At 47.2% G+C, this 21,197-nt stretch overlaps 1 protein-coding gene across 4 annotated transcripts in view; it reads right to left on the reverse strand.

Annotated features, from left to right (window-relative positions):
- Fndc3b (fibronectin type III domain containing 3B) overlaps window positions 1-21,197 on the reverse strand; it is a 312,865-nt gene that overhangs the window by 69,157 nt on the left and 222,511 nt on the right. For all 4 annotated transcript variants that reach the window (XM_031376473.1, XM_031376475.1, XM_031376474.1 and 1 more), the window contains 4 exons: window positions 20,812-20,963; window positions 18,597-18,656; window positions 9,640-9,778; window positions 6,777-6,830 (listed from right to left, as the gene is read on the reverse strand). In XM_031376473.1, coding sequence (XP_031232333.1) covers window positions 6,777-6,830; window positions 9,640-9,778; window positions 18,597-18,656; window positions 20,812-20,963 — 405 coding nt within the window. The remainder of the gene's footprint in view (window positions 1-6,776; window positions 6,831-9,639; window positions 9,779-18,596; window positions 18,657-20,811; window positions 20,964-21,197) is intronic.

A 21,197-nucleotide genomic window follows, 5' to 3' on the forward strand; every position in this document is an offset into this window, starting at 1 on the left:
GGCAGGAGACAGGCAGGCAGGCAGGCAGGCAGGCAGGAGGTAGGCAGGCAGCAGGCAGGCAGAAGTGACCTGAATAACTGAGAGCTGACTGAAGGATGCAAGGGCTTGGCACAAGAGATACATATTGATAGAGCAGGTACAAGGGATAGTGACAAACGTTTGTGATTTCAGCAGGAACTTCCCCACCAAGTCTGCTCCCAGTCCATGGCCCTTCTGTACATGTAACACATAAAGGGAGAATCTGCTCCTGCTGCCAGGGTCCTCAAGGAGGGCTCCTGTGCTCCCGGGTTCTAGTGTGCTGGTTAGTCTTATGTCGACCTGACACAAGCTGAAGTCATCTGAGAGGAGGGAGCCTGCATTGTGAAAATGCCACCGTAAAGATCTGGCTGTAAGTATTTTCTTAAGTTAGTGATTGATGGGGGAGGGCCAGGCTTGTGAATGGTACCAACTCTGGCCTAGTGGTCTTGAACTCTGTAAGGGAGCAGGCTGAGAAAGCCAGTAAACCACCCTCCATGGCCACTGTATCAGCTCCTGCCTCCGGTTCTTGTCCTGTGTCAGTTCCTGTCCTGACTTCCTCTGAGGATGAACTGTGATTTGGAAGCCGAAGGCAAACAGACCCTTTCTTTGTCAAGTTTGTTGGACACATGCCCCACACCAGCCCCCATAGGTGTAGTCACTAGGAAGGACCCAATACTACATGGTCTTGGACAAGCAGGGCACTCTAGCCAGGTGCTAGCACTGAGGAGTAAAAATTAGGATTTCAGTTTTCCCTTGTAGTGTGGGGGGGGGGGAGGCGGGGGGGATTAAGATTGAGAATATATATGACTACTATCAGGGCCTATATAAATTTTTTTTACCATTATGACACAGAACACCTGATGAAGGAGGGAGGGAGAACCTATTTTGATTTACAGTTTCAAGATATCTTGTCCACTTGAATGGTAATGGTATGTTGGAGTTCATGGTGGAACGTCATATCCTGATATACCAGGAAGCAGAGAGAGCTGGACCAGACCGATGGGTAGATACAACCTTCGAAGGTTCACCACCTACATTTACATCCATTAGCCAGGCCCTACAGCTTGGCTCCACAGCCTAGCTGCAGTAGGAGTGGGAAATACAGTGCTCAGAACAGCACAGCCTGTGGAGGCCATTCCAGATTCAAGTCAGAAGAAGCTTTCCTTGTGGGGCTGTAGAAGTCACTCTGACTGATGGTGCTGAACTTACATTATCCCTAGGATAGCCGTTATGTGACCAGAAGAGTCACGTGCAAACTCATTTGTGACAGGCAGCAGCCTGAAAGGTTATCAGCGCCGGAGCCAAGTGAGAGATGGTGAAGCCAGCTCAATCCTTCAATGAGCTTGGCTGCCACGCTCCATTCAGGAGCTGCTCTGTGAGTGTGGACACACCCAGGTGGTTTGTACAATGGCTGTGGCACGGCACAGCCTATGTTGCTAGCCGCTAGCCTTTCTGTCCTCTTGTCTCAGCGCTAAGCATCCCAGGTTTCTGAAGCTGGCTGTCCATTCTTAGTTTCAGGGCTACGAAGGCCCTTTAATCACTGGGAACCCAGATGTGAACTTCCTCTCTCAGCCAGCTGAGTCACATGTGAGGAAGATTCCTGTGAACTTGAATCACCTCAACTGTTTTCCTGGTTCTGTATTTTGGCTACATGTTCCAGGCAGAAACCATGCTAACAGCACAGCAGCATTTGAGCATCTGTCTGTGAATAGCCCAACAGCAGGAACCCTGTTGAAACTCCTAGAAGATGGTCTATTCACACACAGTCCTCAACTACTGGCTTTCCCACAAGGATCTCCACATCAGCAAGGGACTTACACCAACAGGGAAGGGTCAGTGCACTGAATTTCTGTTGCTAAGACACCTTCTCCAACCATAACGTGCCAGTGCTGTGACAGAACAGACATCTCTCCAGTGTAGAACACTGAGGCTCAGTGGGGTACAACTGATCCTGAGGTACCAAGACCCACAGTCAGATGACACAGAGGGCAAACCTCGCCAATCCAGGTCAGTACCTTCTCACGGTAAACACAGCCAGAGCAGTCTTAGGAGATCATCAATGGCTCTGGTGGACACACACACACACAGACACACACACACAGACACACACACACATAGACACACACACTCACACACAGACACACACACACACACACACACACTAAGTGTAACTTAGAAGATAAGTGTCTTTTCTAAAATAGAAAAGGTTCTTATTTAACCACCAAATACAGGGTTTGTTATGAAAGCCCTTTCAAAGGGTTCTCCATCCCTTCAGAAATGGTTAGACTGAGGAGTATACCGGGTTGAATCCAAAGGCTCTCGCTGTTTTCCTCCCTAACCTAGAGACCTCTCCAGCTGCCTACAGTCAGTTACTCTGTATCAGTTTAAACTCATGGGATAATCACGTTAGCTACTAGTAGATAAAAAGTAAGTCAACCTGCCCTGGACTAATTCTACAGACCTCTCTCCCACCTCTGCTACAGATGCTGGGAGCTCTGTAAGCTGGAAACAAGAGCAAGGAGCCCAAGGGTGGGCACAGGACCTCACAACTTAGAGAGACTTGCCAGGGCAGTGACGGTATTCCCGCACCCCCCCTCCCCCACTGCCTCCCTGCAGGAAGGAAGCTTTGTGCTGGGAAAACCACTACTAAACCAAGCTCTGCTGCTGCTTAATAAAAATGCCAAGGAGCCCGGGGAGGAGGCTCAGTAGGTGAAGCACCTACCACACAGGCACAAGGATCCCTCAAGCCATGTGAAAACCCCGGTGCTCCCTGGGAAGAGGGGAGAAGGAAAGAAACAAGCAGGTCTTGGAAGCTCACTGCCCATCATCCAACAGAAACCTGCCTTGAAAATGGACTTCTGCCTTCAAGCTCCAGACAGGAAGACTCCTGAGGGGGAGTCTCTGGTTAAACATCTGTCTGTCAAACTCCAGAGGCCATGTGAGCCACAGTGGCAGGGACTCTTTTTTAGTCAGGAAAAGCCATACCGCTTCAAGTAATGAAAACCAACCTGAGTCAAGTGAAGAACTGATCTCATAGCCGAGAAGGTAAGGGTTCCAGAAGGCTCTAGGCTTAGATGCCTGATTCCCACTGCACAGTTGGTTATTCCACTTAAGTTTAAACACTAAGGAGTTATCAAGTTAGTCACTAGGGCAGAAGGCTGGAAGGAGCTGTCGGTCAGCAGCTCTGTTCTGCCTCTGTTCCTCCCTGCGGCCCTGGCCCCTTCCCCAGCACTGTGGACATAGCAGAGCCAAAACCCTGAGCTTTCTTTCAGAAAGGGGCTTGAAAGCTGGGCTTCTGGTCCTGCACTTGAAACTTACTAATACTTTCAGAATGTCTCACTCTTTACCCTATTGGATGGAAATTATGAACGAGTTTCCTAGAGCGGCAATCACTGCTACTCTGCTGTACACTAAAGTCTGGAACTCCACAGGACACACAGGAACATGGTTACAGCCTCCCCTCAAAGTGATAACCCTTGGCCGAGGGGGAGGACATGGGGGAGGGGAGCTCTTCTTCTGATCAACCTTCTTTGAGACTTATCCATCTTTTAAAAACAATGCTTTTCCATTTGTACATCGTTTGGGTGTGTGTCTCTGAACGTGTGCCTGCACACAAGGCGTGTGTGTGGAAGTCAGAGAAATCAGAAGCAGTCAGTTCTCTACTGTCACCACGTGGGAGCCAGGGATTGTGCTCAGGCTGTCAGGTCGGCAGAAGGAACCTTTCCTCCCCTGTCTCTGTCTGTCTGTCTGTCTGTCTCCCCCCTCCCTCCCTCTCTCTCTCTCTTTCCCCCCTCCCTCTCTTCCTTCCTTCCTTACCCTTCCCTCCCTCCCTTCTTTTTCTGACATTTTTCAACCCTTTTATTCTTGGGCAGTGATCTGATCTTCCACATGCCCCACAGTCTTCCAGAACCCAGGTTTATTCCTGCAGCCCCAGGACAGCCATGAGGCTCTGGGAGTGTGGTTGAGGCACTGTGGAGTGGGATGGGAGGGGAGGTATGGTTCCAGGGAGGGTGAAGTAGGCAGAGGCAGTGGCATTATCCACCCTCCCAGTCTCCTGCCCCACCATGCTGTACTAGGGGCGAGGCTAGAAACAGGCCCTGCACCTGGTGCACTGGCTCTCGAAGCTGGAGGGGGAGGTTTCAGAGCGGCACCGGGTGCACTGGCTCTTGAAGCTGGACGGGGAGGTTTCAGAGCGGCAGCCAGGGCTTCCTGCGTGCTCACTTCCTGCAGGCCAGATGCTGTTTTCCTTCTGTGAACACCTGCCTGCTTTTCTTGTAGCCAGGGCTTGGGTAACATGGGAATACTGACTCAGGCCAGCTGCCCCAAGGAGCTGCTGGTCCTTCAGTCATTTAGAAATAACACCATTAGATTATTTTGATGGAAACTTCACTTGTAAAACAATAAACTCGGCAAGAACGAACTAGTTCCTCTTGGTGGTGGTCTCACTGCCATGAACTCTATGGAACCATTTTTTTAACCTTCTCTTGTAGATTGGAAGAAGAGAAGTAGGGTTTAAAGCAAAGAAGTAATTGGATTGGATGAAAAGACAGAAGGGGCACATGGCCAGCTTTGCTCATTTGCATACTGTTTGCATACGTTCAAAAGAGGAGATGCACTAGGAGCCTGTTCAGCTACCATGGAAGAGGGTGCTGTCTTCCTTATCATTCTGACCTCACAGGACAGGACGGGTCGCCATGTGGAGGCAGTCAGGGGTAAGTACCAAGCACGCCGAGTCATAAGTGAATCCATCCAGTGATACTGAGAAGGATCTCTGAATACTTAGAAAAGGTGAGCACTGATCATCTACACTGTGGCTGCTTGCAAGCTGCTAGCTGGCCTTGCTGCTGCCACGGCGCAGATGGGAGAACTGAGGGCCTCCAAGGTAAGCTGCACGGTATGAAGTTGGGACAGAGACTCCATCTCCTATCCTTGGCGCTCTTTAAGATCCTGTACTGCCAGGGCTTCTGATGGCCTTTCAGGGCGACTGTTAACTGCAGGGCCCAGAACCCTTTGCTGGCCTGTAGGTAAAAGGCACCCTGGCATCTCCAGCAGTTGTCAGAAGAGACAGGCACAGCAGGAGTGTAAAGTTAGGAGAGGGGAGAGAAAGCAGCACAGACAAGGCTATGATTAAGGAAGAACGGTTAAGGAAAGAGAAGAAATGCACAAGGCCCCAGGCTAACCACGGAATATTTGTGTTGACTGGTCCAGGGTGGGTACTTGGCAGCACACTCCTAAATCTATCTCACAGGAAGGGTGAGCGGCCCTGCGTCTGCACGTGCCCACCGGAGGCCTGCCTGCCTAGGAGGCGCCCCACCTGAGCACTCAGCTGTCTGCACTTCCTGACAGACCTAAGACGACATACAGCAAAAAGCACAGGACAAAGGCCACACGTTGTCGTCGTCTGGGTGAGGAGGAGGCGTGGCTGCTAATGTGCTTACAACATAATAGTGAAGACCTGGGCGTGATCAGCAGCTCTCACAGAAAAGCCGGTGCAGTGTACATGCTTGTGATGGAGGAGGCAGACAGGTGGGTCCGGGGTGCTGACAGCCAGCCAGTATAGCCTAATCGGCAAGTCCAAGACAGTGGGATACCGTCTCTAAAAGCAGGTTGATGGTTACAAAAGGCACAGCACCTGAGGTTGGTGTCCAGTGTCTACTGGCACACAACTGCACATACACATGAACATGTATGCATGCACTTGCAGACACATATTCACAAATTAGATCCGTACACACAGAGGCAGACGCACACATACCCTCACAAGCCCTCTAAGATATTAAATGACCTTCATTAAACCCCAATTCTTCCTCACAGAGGACAGAGGATGGAGAGGGAGGAGTGAGGAGCAGGGATGTTCCTGAATGTTCAGGAGTCAGCCAAGGGCTACACCGGTGGTTCCACTGTCCAATAAAAGCACTTTATAACGGCCAAGTCTGGAAAGCCAGCGATTTCACCTAACCATACCGATGGGCTGGCTAGTTGTAGGGAGTCAGAGGTCACTGTGGTAGCTGGCTTTTGTTAATCAAGGCTATTAAGGTGCAACCCAGATGGAAATACACTCGCAGAAAGCTACAAAGGTCCCTTCTATCACTTTAAAATTTCATCATCAACTATTTCATCCATGGAATATGTTCCATTTTAACAGTTTTCCATACCTGATAAGTCATGTCTTTGCTTATGCAAACACTCTGAATTTTTAATCTCTTCAAATTTGTATCACAGAGATTAGTTAAAATTTTTCCAATTTTTCACATTTTGTAGCTTTTAAGTCCTTATACCCAAGCACAAACAGAGAGAATAAGGCAACGACTGAACCAATACACAGAGATCAGGATGGTCTAATCCACAGGGACTCAGGCATGGTATGAATAAGGCTCCATGTGCTGCTCCACTCCGACAGACACGATGTACCACTCCAAAAAAAAAAAAAAAAACAAGGCAAAGCCAAGTGAGCTTCGAGTTTCTCGACCACCAGGCTTGGCCTTATCAAAACCATCTGTGCAGTGGAAATGGAATAGCCCAGCTGCTAGTACAAATTAACGCCTGGGAGGCAGTGCGGACTTAGAACAGATAAGACCTGTCTATTCCCAGTAGGACTGCTTGCGTGTAAGCGGGAAGAGTTATCTTAACACACAATTCACTGTAGACCCACAATCCAACTGCTTGTCTGTAGTCAACAGCCAGAGCTAAATGTACGTATTGATGCTGCACTTCTCCGAAATGGCGTTTTACATGGACGAGTGTGGAGAGGGGCTTACCTCATCCCATTCTAAAAGGTAGCTGGTGATTTTTGAACCATTGTCAATTGGAGCCTAAAAAAAGAAAATAATGAAATGAGATTGGAGAAAGCCGTTCAGAGACAAGCTAGCAACTTAGACAGAGGCTGTCCCGACAGAGGGGGAACCAGCAGCTGCAGCAGGGCCTTGGGAGATGCAATTACCTATTAACTTTGCTAAGTTAGCTTTCAGAAAGGCCTCCCCACTGGCAGGCCCCCTGGATAGTAAAATCCACCCGCTTCCACCTCTGCTCACACGCCTGCCCTGTGCGCCCTGCTTCCACTGGGATAAAGCTTTGAACAGTCACTTTAAGTTCAGGTACAGCAAAAGACAAAAGGCCCGCTGTGCCACAGATGCTGCTGGCGGCTAGGAGCAGGCACAAGCCTGCCTGTAATTTCCCCTCACAGCTTTGGGGGTCATTTTGTTCTACTGTTTCCTTCAAGTATTTAGGATTAGAAAACCCGCTGTAGCATTTAGTACCCCCTCCACCCCCTCTGCCCCACCCTGCACCACACACCAAAAAAATAATTAAAAAAAAAAAAAAAAGGAAAAATTCCATCCTCCGGATAGACTGCCGGAGGGTACTGCTAGTTACATGTTAGCAATAGGAGGTTTCATTAATCCTGTGCTCATAAAGAAAGCTAATTCCAAGGTCACTGAGCAGGTAAGGTTCAACAAGGCAACTAGGAACATTCCAAGCGAAGAGCACTTCACAGAACCTGAGCTATTTATTAGAAGGGGTGGCCTGGCAGGGTTCCTGGTGGCGAGTTCTAGAAAGACAGAGGCAATAGGAGGCAAACAGCTAGAGCTTATCTTGTCTCCAAACACGTTTGGGTTTGGATCTTCCTCAGGGAGAGAAGAGGCGAGTGAACTGCAGGGCATCCTTGTAGATAGACAGAAGCCCAGATTCTTATTGCAAGCGAACCCCAGCTTAACTGTCTGCTTGCCTATGGTCTGCTGTTGGCTGTTTATGATCAACATGAACTTTCTTGTTCTGAGAATGAAGACACATGATGGATAACTGGGAGACTATATAAATCAGCCATTAAACTACCCCGTTTTATAAGAAGCACTCGGCAGACAGCACCTATCACTTTACAACAATCAAACACCATCAAGGCTCTCTAGGTGCCACGGGTCCCTGTCTCCTCTCCCTCCAGACCTCCTTCCTGCTAGGCCAGCTTGCCGACTGCCATGAGTCCAGAAGTTTTGAGTTTTGGTGGGTCTGGCCTAGAGGTACAGATGTTTGTGAAATTTTAAGTAACTGGCAAAGCTTTCAGGAGAATCCAGTCTACAAAAGGAGCTCCATGAAGCACAGCTCATGACTGCCTGTCCTTCATTACATGGCCTGGTAATATCTTGCCCACTGCCGTTCTCACAGCCCCCAGGGTGGGATCTTTGGGTCGAGGGCTTCTCCCGCGTCACTGCTGACTCACAGGACCACGGGAGTTCATTGACTCTTGGTTTTCTGTGGAGTCCAGAACAGGCAGCAGCCAGAGGCGTTCTCTGGTGCACATGCCGTTACCCAGTTCCCTGGGGGTACATTTAAATGGAAGCTGAGGTGAACCCAGGACCATCATTACAGTTTCAGACAACTGAATGGGACAAGAGGTACCTCTGTTCCCACGTGACCTCTCTGGAAGCTGCTGGTCCCCCTGAGACCCAAATGCCACCCAAGCAAAGAGCACAGACATATCAGTGATTCCCAACTTTAAGTTTGCAAGACCCCGGGGTCCCTCTGGTAATCTTCAGATCTCTTGTATTTTATCAAAAGCAATAGATTTTAGTTCTTTCCTTTGGAAAAGATAGATTTATATTAGCTTATTTTTAAATGGATATATGTTTGCCAAGGGATTAACCAATGATGATGACCAGTTGGGTGCTAAAACTCTGAAAAGGTGGGAGATCACTGACCTGTATTATCCCTGGAAGCCAGGAAGGAAAATAAAAAAGTTCAGATTCTAAGCCAGTTCAAACTTTTTCCTTTGTCCCACTAACACAGTCAATGCCAGCCACTGACTCTGAGCACATGGTCACACGCACAGTAGGGTGCAGAGAAGCCTGGCTACTTTGTTCCTGTCACATGCTCCAAGCCCCCTCACCCCTCCACACTCTGGAGCCATGTCTCCATATCTGACTCTTTCTAACTACATCTTAAGATATCAAGACACCGAGGTAAGGATTGTAAAAGGTGATAATGATCTGTTTTCTTGGGAACAGGAACTGGTGAATAACAGGTTAAAGGCATACTTTAGAGAAAGAACCCACCCTCGGACCGCATCCTAGACGATGGTTATTTTTAGACAGTGTATGGAATTTTATGAAAACCACTACATAGAGTTCAGGCTGTTAAAAATAGGAATCCTGATTGAGCTAATGACTAATTAGTGAAAATTAATGAAGTCGTAATAGAGTATAGGACACAATACGTTCTGGGAAGCTTTAACTGTCTTTCAGCTTTACTTAGGACGAAGGCGGCAAAAGGACTCAAACCTACTTTATCTCTAAACCTTCAAACTGCATGCTGAAGTTTACACATGTTCGCAAAAATGAACTAAAGTGGTAGGACGTGATGAAGTCGAGGTGCTTTAAGTATTTATGTCACTTATGATCCATGGGGAGATTTACCAAGATCCTGAGAAGGTGCTCATACCAGATCTGGCAGATCCTTCCTTCTCCCTCCTCCGCTTGACTTGTGTGGGAATGACAACTTCTGATGCATCATAACTGGGCTCACACAGTGATTAATTACACAGAAAGCCACGCCCCATTGCAAAACGGAACATTAGAAATGGCCACTGACTGCCTTGAGCACCAATTGTTCTTGGCACTTTGAACTACCCACCTTCCACTGCAAGGTTAGTGAACTTTTGCTCCTGTGTGCCAGCTTGGGAGGGAAGGGACATTCTGGTGCGCAGCTATGGGTGGTGAAGCTGACTGGCTCGGAGCAGGGCCCCTTGACAGAATTGTACACGGCGTATACCCTGCAAAGGAAACAGATAGACAGGGTGAGCGAGCATCAACACCTGGGGCCTAAGAACAGGTTTCTGACCTCTGCCTCATCCATGGGCTTCAGGGCTGAGCCGAGTCCTTACCCACGGGCACACTGTGGCCTTGCCCTGACCTAGCCCTGGGCGATTACAGGGACAACCATCACATTAAGAATTCCATTCAGTGAGTCCCCTCTCAGCCCCACGGCAATGGAGGGAACTCTCCAGACTGGAGAAGAATATTCTATATAAGAAAGTGACCTTCGGTCCCAGAACAGCCTCCATACATCCATTTTAAAAACCAACAGCCTTGACTTGGCCATCTGGGGAGAGGTAAGAAGTACACTAGAGAGTGTGAGTGAAATGGGACATTATGTAGTGACCAGAGCTCACAGGCTGCAGAGAGCGTACAGAAGACCAACGTGGTAGCTGACACCTCAGAACTGCTCAGGTACGGTGTATATTGAGCTAAAAATATGGATGCTTTACCCTAGAAAGCTGCTGGCTACTGCCAAATGCATCTCTCTCCAATTCAACAAGGCCAGGCTTCCAACACAGTCCATCCGCATGCATATTTAATGTCGCACACAGCACCAAGATTAATGATTTTCTCCCTGCACTCTGAAGCACTTGGCTCAGCATCCACACGTGCCTGATTTGAGCGTATGTAAGTCAAAAAAGCTAAGTCCAAATGTTGACCCTATCCTAAAAGGCAATGGGAGAATACACCTTGTATTTGTGTCATCTGCCTTATGGGAGGACATCATAGTACACAACAAATGATACTGAGTGTGAGGGTGCTCCCTGCCTGAGCCAAGTGAGCAAAGGCTGCCCTGTGCACACAGAGTGAGGAGGACTGTGAAGAGCCAGACCTGCACGGCGGAGACCCCGCAAGGTCACGGCTATGGGTCAGGACAGACAGGGTCAGGCTCAAGCTTAAATTTTATTATATCAGAATTCGCCAACTGAAGTATTAATAGGGTTGTACCTAGACCAGGATACACGTGCACTGTGGGAAAGGGACCTGGTGTCTTTAAGTTCCAGAGCCAGTACACATTTAAGGATTAGACTAAGATCATCACAGTGGGAGGCAATGATCCTGAGCACAGCGGTGCATGCCTCTGATTCCACTGTGAAGGATGCTGAAGTGGGACAACTCTGAGTTGGAAAGTGCCTCGGGCTACTGTCCTAGTGACATTTCTTGTCAACTTAGCACAAACTAGAGCCATTTGAGGAGAGGGAGTCTCCGAGAGAAAATCCTACCATCAGACTGGCCTGCAGACAAGCCGGTGGGGGATTGGCTTGACTGATGATCAGTGTGGGCGGATCCCATAAACTAATAAAAGCTCACTATGGGCAGTGCCTTTCCTGGATAGGTGGTCCCTCTATGGGGGAAGAAAACAGGCTGAGCAACCCTGGAGGTGCAAGCCATACACAGCCTTTGTGCGTGGCCTCTGCTCCATTCCTACTTCCAGGTTGTGGTCTTGAGTTCCTGCCTTGGCTTCCCTCAGTGATGGACAGTGTCCTTAGAGTTGTGAGCTTGAGGCAGGTGTGGTGGTGCACAACTTTAATCCCAGAGGTAGAGGTAGGCCAAGTTCTAGGTCAGCAGGGACTACACAGAGAAAAAGAAAGCCCTGTCTCTCCTGCCTCCTCCTCCCCCCCCCCCCCCCCCCCCCCCCCCCCCCCCCCCCCCCCCCCCCCCCCCCCCCCCCCGGGCCCAAAGAGCTGTCAACTGAAACAAACTCTTCTATTCTCAAGTTGGTTTGGGTCTTGATGTTTCATCATATCAACAGAAACCCTAACCAAGAATTACAAAACAAGTTCTAGGCCAGCCTGTGCTGACATACAAACAAAAATAAATAAAAAGGACCATGCCATTATCTGTGAATCTATGTGCCGATCTGATTATATGTCCTTGCCCTGTTCCTAGAAATCTGGAGGCCAGGGAAGCATATTAAACAATCCAAGAAGGCTCAGTCAGCTAAACTGACAAGTGCAGAACACTCTGCAGGACAGAAAAATGACTGTAATAAATCCATGAAGAGCTAAGGGGAAACCCGCAGAGCCAAGGGAATTTAAGAAACATTGGTTAATGTTAACATTATTTGTTATTATTATTATTATTATTATCATTATTATTATTATTATTATACATTGGTTAAATAGCATATTCAGGCTACATTTGAATTTTTATACCAACAAACTGAAGAAGAAAAAAAACAACGTTCATTTTTTGGAAACCAAGGAAAAGAGCAGTCTCTGAGTTCTGAAGACATTAAGAACTCCTATTGTGTTTTAAGTGGCATGTAGTGACGGTAATATTCTTAAAAAGTAAAATACATATCACCTAATTTGACTTTAGGATCTTTGATAGGACAGAGTTTGGCGGAGGAAGAACCCGAGGGCAGGCATAAACATCTGAAGTGGTTATATGGACCACACACAGTCATTCTGCTCATCTTGAATTGTGGAGACTCTGGAGTTTGGCGGTTTGCAACTTGGTGGTAGAGCGTATACGAGGCCCTGGCTTTAATCCCCAGAAAACCCCTCTCCAGCATGTTGGTCAGCAGGGAAAACTATGTTAATTTTAAAGCATACTACAAACATGCTATAGACAATAAAATTTGAAACATTATCTAATCATATCAGAATTACTTCTTTTTTTGTTTCGATACAGGGCTATACAGTTTTTTTTCTGTATAGCTCTGGCTGTCCTGGAACTCACTCTGTAGACCAGGCTGACCTAGAACTCAGAAATCCGCCTGCCTCTGCCTCCCAAGTGCTGGAATTAAAGGTGTGTGCCACCACCGCCCAGCCCAGGATTACTTCTTAATCAAAACTGTTTTGTAAACAAATAGTAACTACTTGTAATTATAACAGTAGCAAGCACATTCCTACCTAGGATATCTATACAAATATGGAACCTTTGAAAATGATTTGTATGTTAGATATTCCAGGGACCAGGAAGATGGTTCATTGTTTAAAGGCCCTGGCTGCTAAGCCTGATGATCTGAATTTGATCCCTGGAACTCACATGGTGAAGAGAGAACTCCATCCTGTAAGCTGTCCTTTGTTCTCCATACTTAACCTTCCCCCAAATAAATAAGTAAATTAAATAATCCAGAGTTTTCCACATGCGGTGATGGATGGCCCCTAGTATCCTCTATGGTAGTTCTATAGCATAGGACCATTTGCTTGGGTTACATCAGCCAGTTCGGTTTTCTTCTGCACGTGTCTCCTCAAGCCAGGACATTTTCTTGCATAATGAACTGTAAGTTGGGGTTCCACGTGGTTTCCATGCCAATACCAGCCAAATGTAGGAAGCAGGTGCTCCAAGAATTCCATCCACGGGCTTGCGGCTCCTGCCTACACGTCTGGGACATCCCAGGAGCCACAGTCTCCGGTAAGCGAGAGCTATTTCATAACCGCGCTCTGGGCTGGTCAACTAGGCTTTTGGAGATGGCTCGGAATACCAGTTTTCTCGGAAATGTCATTCCGTGACATCACTTCTGGGCAGCTTCTCGGACAAACTGCTCATGGTGGTGACTGGAAAAGTGCCACTAAGTTGGCCTTGGGCTTGCTGTCGACTCCATCACTTTAATCCTCGAAAGGGCTGCGGCTGACAGAAACAGTGTTCTTCTGGTTTTAAAGCGAAGTTCCAATTCATTTTTAAAAAGGCTTTAATATATGTTGAGGCACAGGAATAAAAGGGTCAAGGACTGTGATGGCAGCCATCCATGCCCTACAGTGGGCACAGGCTTCTCATGAGCCAGTCTCTAATGTCTAAGTCCTGACTTTCCATAGTAAGAATTATCTTAATACCATTGTTAACTTCATAAAACTGTCAACGAAAGAAGACACCCTCTGAGAAATGCCTGGGGAAACATTTGTAGATAGGTAAATCTGTTATCTACTTACAAGTATTTTAAAAAGCATTTATTCATGTGATTTATTTTTTCCTTTAAAATAATTAGTATGTAGGTGAGGTATGTCCCTGTGTGTGCAGAGCTGCACATGTGTGTGAGTGTATGTGAGAGGCCAGGACAAGCTTAGTGTCTGTCTTTCTTCTGGCATCTATCTACTTTATCTTTGAGACGGAGTATCTCATTGGCCTGGAGCTCTGCCACCAGGCTGGGCTGGCTGGCTGTGAGGACCGGGGATCTGCTGTCAGGGCCTCAGCACTGAGTGGCCAAGCACGTGCGATGGTGGCTGGCATGTCAACGTGTGCTCTGGGGATCATGCGGAGGCCCTTATTCACTGAACCATCTCTCTAGAGAAGAATGAGATTTTCTCCCTCGCATTCTAGCATATATTCTCAGTGACTTTGTTCCCCCTTCTCTTCAACTTCCCTCAACAACAGACCAGCGTTCACTTTAATGGTTTTATACAACACATGACATTATTTCCCTAGTGGAAGTGCTAATTAGACTTTAATAATTATAAATTGATTCCTTTAAAAACATTCTATCAGTTAATTAAAAATGATTAATTCAACAAAAATCCAAGACCTAAATTTTACAAATCAATGCATACATTATATGCAAAGGTCTTTTTTTCCCTCAATCACATAACAACAACAATGTGGTGTGGAGTAGAAATACCATATATGTGTTTAAGGAAAAAGAAACATTTTTAAAACTCGAAATGACTTTGGGAATAATTTTCCACATGGCTTGTATTTCAGATGGCAGGTGTCAATAAAAATAGCTACAGGCCCCTGATCAATAGCACTGCCTGAAGACACCTTGGTCTCAATAAACGCCACTGACCTGAGGTAAGAGCCAAGAAGTCAGGAGCTGTTTCTGCCCAGGCGACCAAGACCAAGCACCAGGCAGCTCATGCCAAGACTCTACCAAGGGGAGCTGGCTACTTCTAAAGACAGGCTTTATGTCGGTAGACTCACGGACTACCATCGCAGTGGGGGAGGGAGCAGAAAGAGAGGAATCACGAGAGGACATCAGACAATCTGTGGACAGGATAAAACCTGAGCAGGAAAATCAAAGGAAATCTGAGGCCGAGGGCCACTGAGAGGTGATGGGAAAAGTAGCAGGCTGGCGGGAGCACACACAATGGCGGAAGAGAAGACTGTCCAAACGAAGCCAGCATCATCCATCCACAGGAGTTACATGAAAACGCAGTCATTGGGACAAAGGAACTGGGGGGCCTAATGCCACTTCAGTATACAGTTCAACAATGGAGTGTGGATGTGCTGAGACTTCTGTAGGTCTCAATAAAAATGTCTAATATCAAGAACTGGACGGGAGCTGAGGTCGGGTGCTTGCCCAGCATGGGATATGCGAGATATGGCTGCATACCCCTGTAATGCCAGCACTTGGGAGATGGAGGCCGGGAAAGCAGAATTCAGGGTCATCTCTAGCTTCAGAGACCCTTTTCTCCAAAAAAATGAGACGAACAAAAATATCAACAGGAAGGGGGAAATGCTGTTACAAGAAATATCCCAGTTGTCTTAGCTCTGTGGGCTTGGATTAGGGTGACATATCTAAAATCTTAGTAAAAGAGACAGTGGGCTTAGCTGTTCCTTTTGTGGCTGCTGCACGACACACGTCTTCCACAGCAAATGGTATTTCCACACAGCCCACTGTGGTCTAACAGGTGACTGCTGAATTTATGATTCACACTTACATTTCTAGAACTTTGAAAGTTCTCTGTATTATTACAGAACATTACAGACAACCACCCTTGATCAAAATGCAGAGAACAAGAGATCGTGGAATGGCCAGGCCCAACTGAAATAGCTATTGCACAGTTGATGCACCTGAGGGTATATGGATCAGCTCAGAAGGGCAAGGGCAGGGAGACAGTTAGAGCCACAGGGGCAGGGAGACAGAGCCACAGGGGCAGGGAGACAGTTAGAGCCACAGGGGCAGGGAGACAGAGCCACAGGGGCAGGGAGACAGTTAGAGCCACAGGGACAGGGAGACAGAGCCACAGGGGCAGGGAGACAGTTAGAGCCACAGGGACAGGGAGACAGTTAGAGCCTCAGGGGCAGGGAGACAGTTAGAGCCTCAGGGGCAGGGAGACAGAGCCATAGGGGCAGGGAGACAGTTAGAGCCACAGGGGCAGGGAGACAGAGCCACAGGGGCAGGGAGACAGTTAGAGCCACAGGGGCAGGGAGACAGTTAGAACCACAGGGACAGGGAGACAGAGCCACAGGGGCAGGGAGACAGAGCCACAGGGGCAGGGAGACAGTTAGAGCCTCAGGGGCAGGGAGACAGTTAGAGCCACAGGGGCAGGACATTTCCTAGGAGAATATTTCCTAGAAATGTCAGGGAAGCTACACCCATACAGACTCAGAACATGGCTGCCTAAAGAAGACTCGAGCAAGGATGACACCAATAGACATGCTGATGTGGAAGGTGAAAGCTCCACACAAGTCAACCCTAGACAAAGACCTACAGGCAAATGAGGGATGCCCAGAGCTGGGGAAGCAGGCTTCCTCAGGAAAGAACTGTCCTCGTGGTTATCCCAATAGTCAGCTCTGAAAACACAGACATACAATACAGGCAGCATTACACGGCCTAAGCAGGGTGTGTGTGCGTGCGTGTGTATGTATGATGTATATGGGAGAGGTTGGAAAGTAGAAAGGGAAGAGAGAAATGATGGGAATATAATTTTAAAAAACTATTATAAAAAGATCCAGAGATCAAATATTTTCTAAGCTTCCTTTGTATGGAGAGAAACAAGAGACAAGACGGTAATGAAAAGGGCAGGTTCTTCACGACATTCAAGTTTCTTGAGAAGAACATTGTAAGCCATCAAGGAACAGGAAATTAACAAACTAACCCTTTAGTAAAGCACCGACCTTGGAAGGCAGAGCAGGGAAATGTGTGCTAGCCAAGAGACGACTACATTTCCACGGCCGCTTTGCAGGTTAATGTGTTTCCTTTGCTCAACCGACCATGAGAAAATGGTTAAATGGTTTCTGTTATCATCTTAGCTTTACAAATTATATGCACTTGTGTGACTAAAGTACTTGCATGGAAGTGAAATGATTCAAACCACGAGGTCCTGGTTTAACCCGCAGCAACTCCCTGCAGTAGAGTTCATCTCCACCATACAACTGCGGGGCAGATGTTCACTATGATGACATAAATTAGCCAAGTTTAGAGCACATGTACCTCTGACGAGTACACTGCAACCTCAACTCCTGTTCTTGTCCTTTTTCTATTTGAAATGGGGTCTCAGAATTGCCAGTCTGGCCACCAGCTCCTCACAGAGCCTAGGATGACCCTGGCCTCCTGTGTCTCCTCCACTTAGACTTCTCAAGTGCTGGGACTGCAAATGTAACTCCATGCCTTCATACTTGATTGACCAGATCAAGCCCTGCGGGTGTGCGTGTGCTTGTGCAAGGGTGCACAGACATGCAATCAGAGGACACCTCTGGGAGTCAGGGTTCTCCTTCCAGCATGTGAGATGAATTCAGGTTGGCAGGTCTGGCAGCAAGTGCTATTTCCTGAGAAACACGGCTTCTGGTAAAGAGGAAGCTGTCACAGAACCTTTACTGATGGTGAAGTGAAAACTTATGGCGGAACTAGACTGGAACTCCAGCCTCTTCCTAGGCTACTTGGCCTTCTCCCCACCACAGGGGCTTCTGTGTTCAGGGTTAACCTCTGGAAAGGGCGCAAGTGTACTTCAAGCTGTGACTTTAAAACACAGCTGTAAACGCAGATCCCCAGACAATGACATTTTCTGCTGAACTTGAAACTAGATAAAATAAACTACATTTAGATGTCTGCCTAGCTGGACCACAGCTGGACCAGACGGATGTTCCACTGAACACTGAGATGGACTCCACAGCAGTCTGGATCTCCTAAGCCAATAGGCCTGTTTGTTGGGGCCATAGCATGGGTCTCAGAAAAACCCCAGAGCCATTCCAACTACAGGGTACTCTGTGGCGGCTGTCCGCTCAGAGTGGGACTCCTCACATCAGAGATAACTCTGTGTGTGTTAGTCTGCTCAGAGTGGGACTCCTCACATCAGAGATAACTCTGTGTGTGTTAGTCTGCTCAGAGTGGGACTTCTCACATCAGAGATAGCTCTGTATGTATGTTAGTTGACTGTTTCAGAATCTACCGGCTTTTAAGACCCAGAACTCTTCTCACATGGGAAAGCTTGCTCCTGTCATCTGGACTGAACATAGAGCTCTCATTATGATGTCTCTCAGGTTAAAAGTTAACATGCTTGATGGATATGTATGTATGCATGCATGTATATATGCATGTATACACACACACATATCAACAGAAAGAAAATATATGCTAAACCACAACATCTAATAGAACTTAGAAGCCCTTATAAAATTACTATTGGTGTATGAGTGTCTTAGAGACGGGTATTGGGTGCCTTCATTGATCTCTATCGTATTCTCTAAGACAGGGTAGTTCACTGAACTTGGAGCAGACCTCCTGAGCCTGATGGATCTGTGTAGACTGGCTAGTCAGCAAGCCCTAGGGAACCTGCCCCGCCTCTCCAGCACTGGGATTGCAGGTGCCTGCTGCCAAGCCCGTGCACTGGTGCTGGACACTGAGCTTCATGCACTCATGTCACTTTACTGAGCCACCTCCTCAGCCCTAAAGCTATATTTTAAAATAAAAATGCTGTTCAGGACGCCTCCTTTTTGGTTCCAGAAGCAGTCCTGGGTCCTCGAAATTGCTACGCTCTGTGTACAAAAGGTGAACGAATGACCAGAGCTTGGGGTCCACACCTTCCATGAGAGAAGCGGCACTCAACACGAGCTTTTGAAGAGGACATGGGATACGCAGTGTCAACCCTGGCTGCGCTGCTAACTCACCTCACATGGTAATCCGTGGCAGGCCTGAGATCTTTCAGGTTACACTCCAATTCTTCTCCACTGGAAGACAAAGCCTTTGTTAGTTTAATACTGGCCTCAATGGCACAGCAGCTTTGGGGGTGGGCCTCACAGTCATTCACGGTTACGTAAATACTACTATGTATGCATCAAAACTCAGATGTAAACCTGATTTGCTTGGCTTTTGCTTCTGTTGTATTTTTAAATTGAAATATCAGACTCCTTTGATGACACCACTCAGATCTAAAGGCAAATGTGTAAGCAAACAGGCAGATCTATAGGTCAGCATGCCATCTACACGGCAGAGGGACCCCAATCTTTCCTGGCAGGAACCCTGAAGAAGCTCCTGGCACAGGACTACCCTAGTGAACTTGCAGTCTATCTCAGGCCCCCAAGACATAGTTCTCAGACATAAAATAAAACCACTCTGTGAGCCAAAGGGGAAACTGAGGCTCAACCTAACTAGTGAAGAAACAACCCATACAAAAGTTAAGACAGGCTCTGATAAGTCACGACACAAAGGTCTGGAGTGGTGGCATACACCTGGAATCCAGAACTCTGGAGGCTGGGGTAGGATTACCATAAATTCAAAAACAGCCAAGAGGACCACATGGCAAAACCCTCCCTTAATTTTTTTTTTTTTTTAAAAATGGAGGCTATGTGTGTGTCCATAACTTATTTTTCATTCTTCAAAATGATTAAATGGCACACTAAAGAGAGCAAGCTAAGTTCATTATCTGACCCTAGCCTGAGGGATAAAAGACACTGCCATGGTTTTCAAAACAAGAGACACAGTCTTCACAATAGAGAACCATCCAGTCAGCTGGCAAAACTGGAGTCAGGGCAAGTTACATGAACATCCTGTGGCAACTTTATGTTTTCTAAAACTGGAATGTGGTTATCTACAAAAACATCCTTGGGCTCAGAAAACATCCGGAAACACTTGGTGGTAAAGGGCTGTTAAGTCTTATAAAAAGAAATATACAGAGAACAGAAAAATACACAGCTAGCAAGGTAACAGGGTAGAGGGTCGGTGATAGAAAGATATCTACAGACTACACCTGCACGCGCTCATCAGTACACCCAAAGCTTGGTGTGTCTGAACTTCTCCCAAATAGAGTTGTTGTTGTAAATTTCAAACCAGAAGCTACGTCCACACCTACCGGACAGCTGTGCAGCTTGACCTGCACTACAACCTAAAGTATTTTGTTATCTGCTAAACTAGACCAATATAGAAAAACAGCAGTCACTGGGAGTTTTAGCATTTCTTGGAGAAGAGTACCCTAGAGAATTAAGAAACCATGCCAGCTGAAGTTGCGGGCCAAGTGCTCCCTTCCAGCAGAGCCAAGCGGCCCACCTTCAGCAGCAGGCTGCACGGAGTTGTCTACCTAGCTCCACGGGTCAGCACGGGAGCAGTTCTTTTCTTATCTCTTCTTCTCTTTACCAGTCCACACATTCACTCACTGGGGTAGCACACCATGAGTGTAGAACAGGAAGAGGGCAAAGTGCTTGGCATTGACGAGGTGTAGACCAAGAAGAGAGACTGAGGCCCTGGGCTGAGGGAAAGTGGGCTCTGTGTGAGCGGGTGCCCTTGTGGTGAACAGTCCATCAAGGCTACTCACACGGAGGGCCAACAAGTAGTGCAACTAAAGCTCACTTTCTGATTGCTTGTTCTGCGAACATGAGCTGTACAAAAGAGAAAGGGCTTGACTCTAGTGGGTTTTTTGTTTGTTTGCTTGCTTTGTTTTATCACAGCTAGAAAGCAGGTATAAATCCCCAGGCCATCGAATATGTGGGAGTCCATAAACAAGGGGCTAAGCTCCTCCTCTCTGCACTGAACTCAGAAGCATTTTACACACTTTTTGTCCTGAAAGACCTTGGCAGAAAATTTTTATTAATACTGTATTGACAACTAGCATATAATCAAGAGGCTCACTTCACCATACAGCCCTGTGTTACTAATTTCTGATTAATAATTACTTGGACAAAATTAATTAGTTCCTAACATTACAATTACTAACTTTCTCCAGGACTGAGAATTGAATCCAGGGTCTCATGCATGCTAGGCTCATGAGCTGGCTCCTCAGCCCTGTGATTACCAATGTTTAAAAGGAAATTCGTATCATATGAATTTCCCATTTTTTTCTCTTCAGTGATACAATTCAGTAGTAGTGAAAAGCATGTGAGAACACTCTACCTGTAAATGATCTTGTACTTCCCATCTCGTCCTTTGTCTGATAAGGCGACCTCATAGCTGTAAGAGCAGGGAAGACCACCGTGGGGTCCACAGGACAGTCCGACAGGGGGTGCCCAAGACAGCACAACTGCTCTTGCCTGGATGTTAGACACCTGAGAAAAGAGGAGGCATGTGTTAAAGAGAGTCCACCTGTGTTCCTCCTTGTGCCTGACAATTCCAAGTAAACAAAGGCACTTTCTAGAAGCCTTAAGAGCTTTGCTGTGTGTTGAGTTATCCTACGAAGGTAGCACTAGCTCCACTGAGACCCATGGTCCTGTAGATCTCTAGGAGAAAACGGAAGCGAAGACCAGGCCAATGGGAGCTTTCCTTTCTCCACTGTCCATCTT

Source organism: Mastomys coucha, unplaced genomic scaffold, assembly GCF_008632895.1.
Source record: "Mastomys coucha isolate ucsf_1 unplaced genomic scaffold, UCSF_Mcou_1 pScaffold17, whole genome shotgun sequence".
Taxonomy (NCBI): Eukaryota; Metazoa; Chordata; class Mammalia; order Rodentia; family Muridae; genus Mastomys; species Mastomys coucha.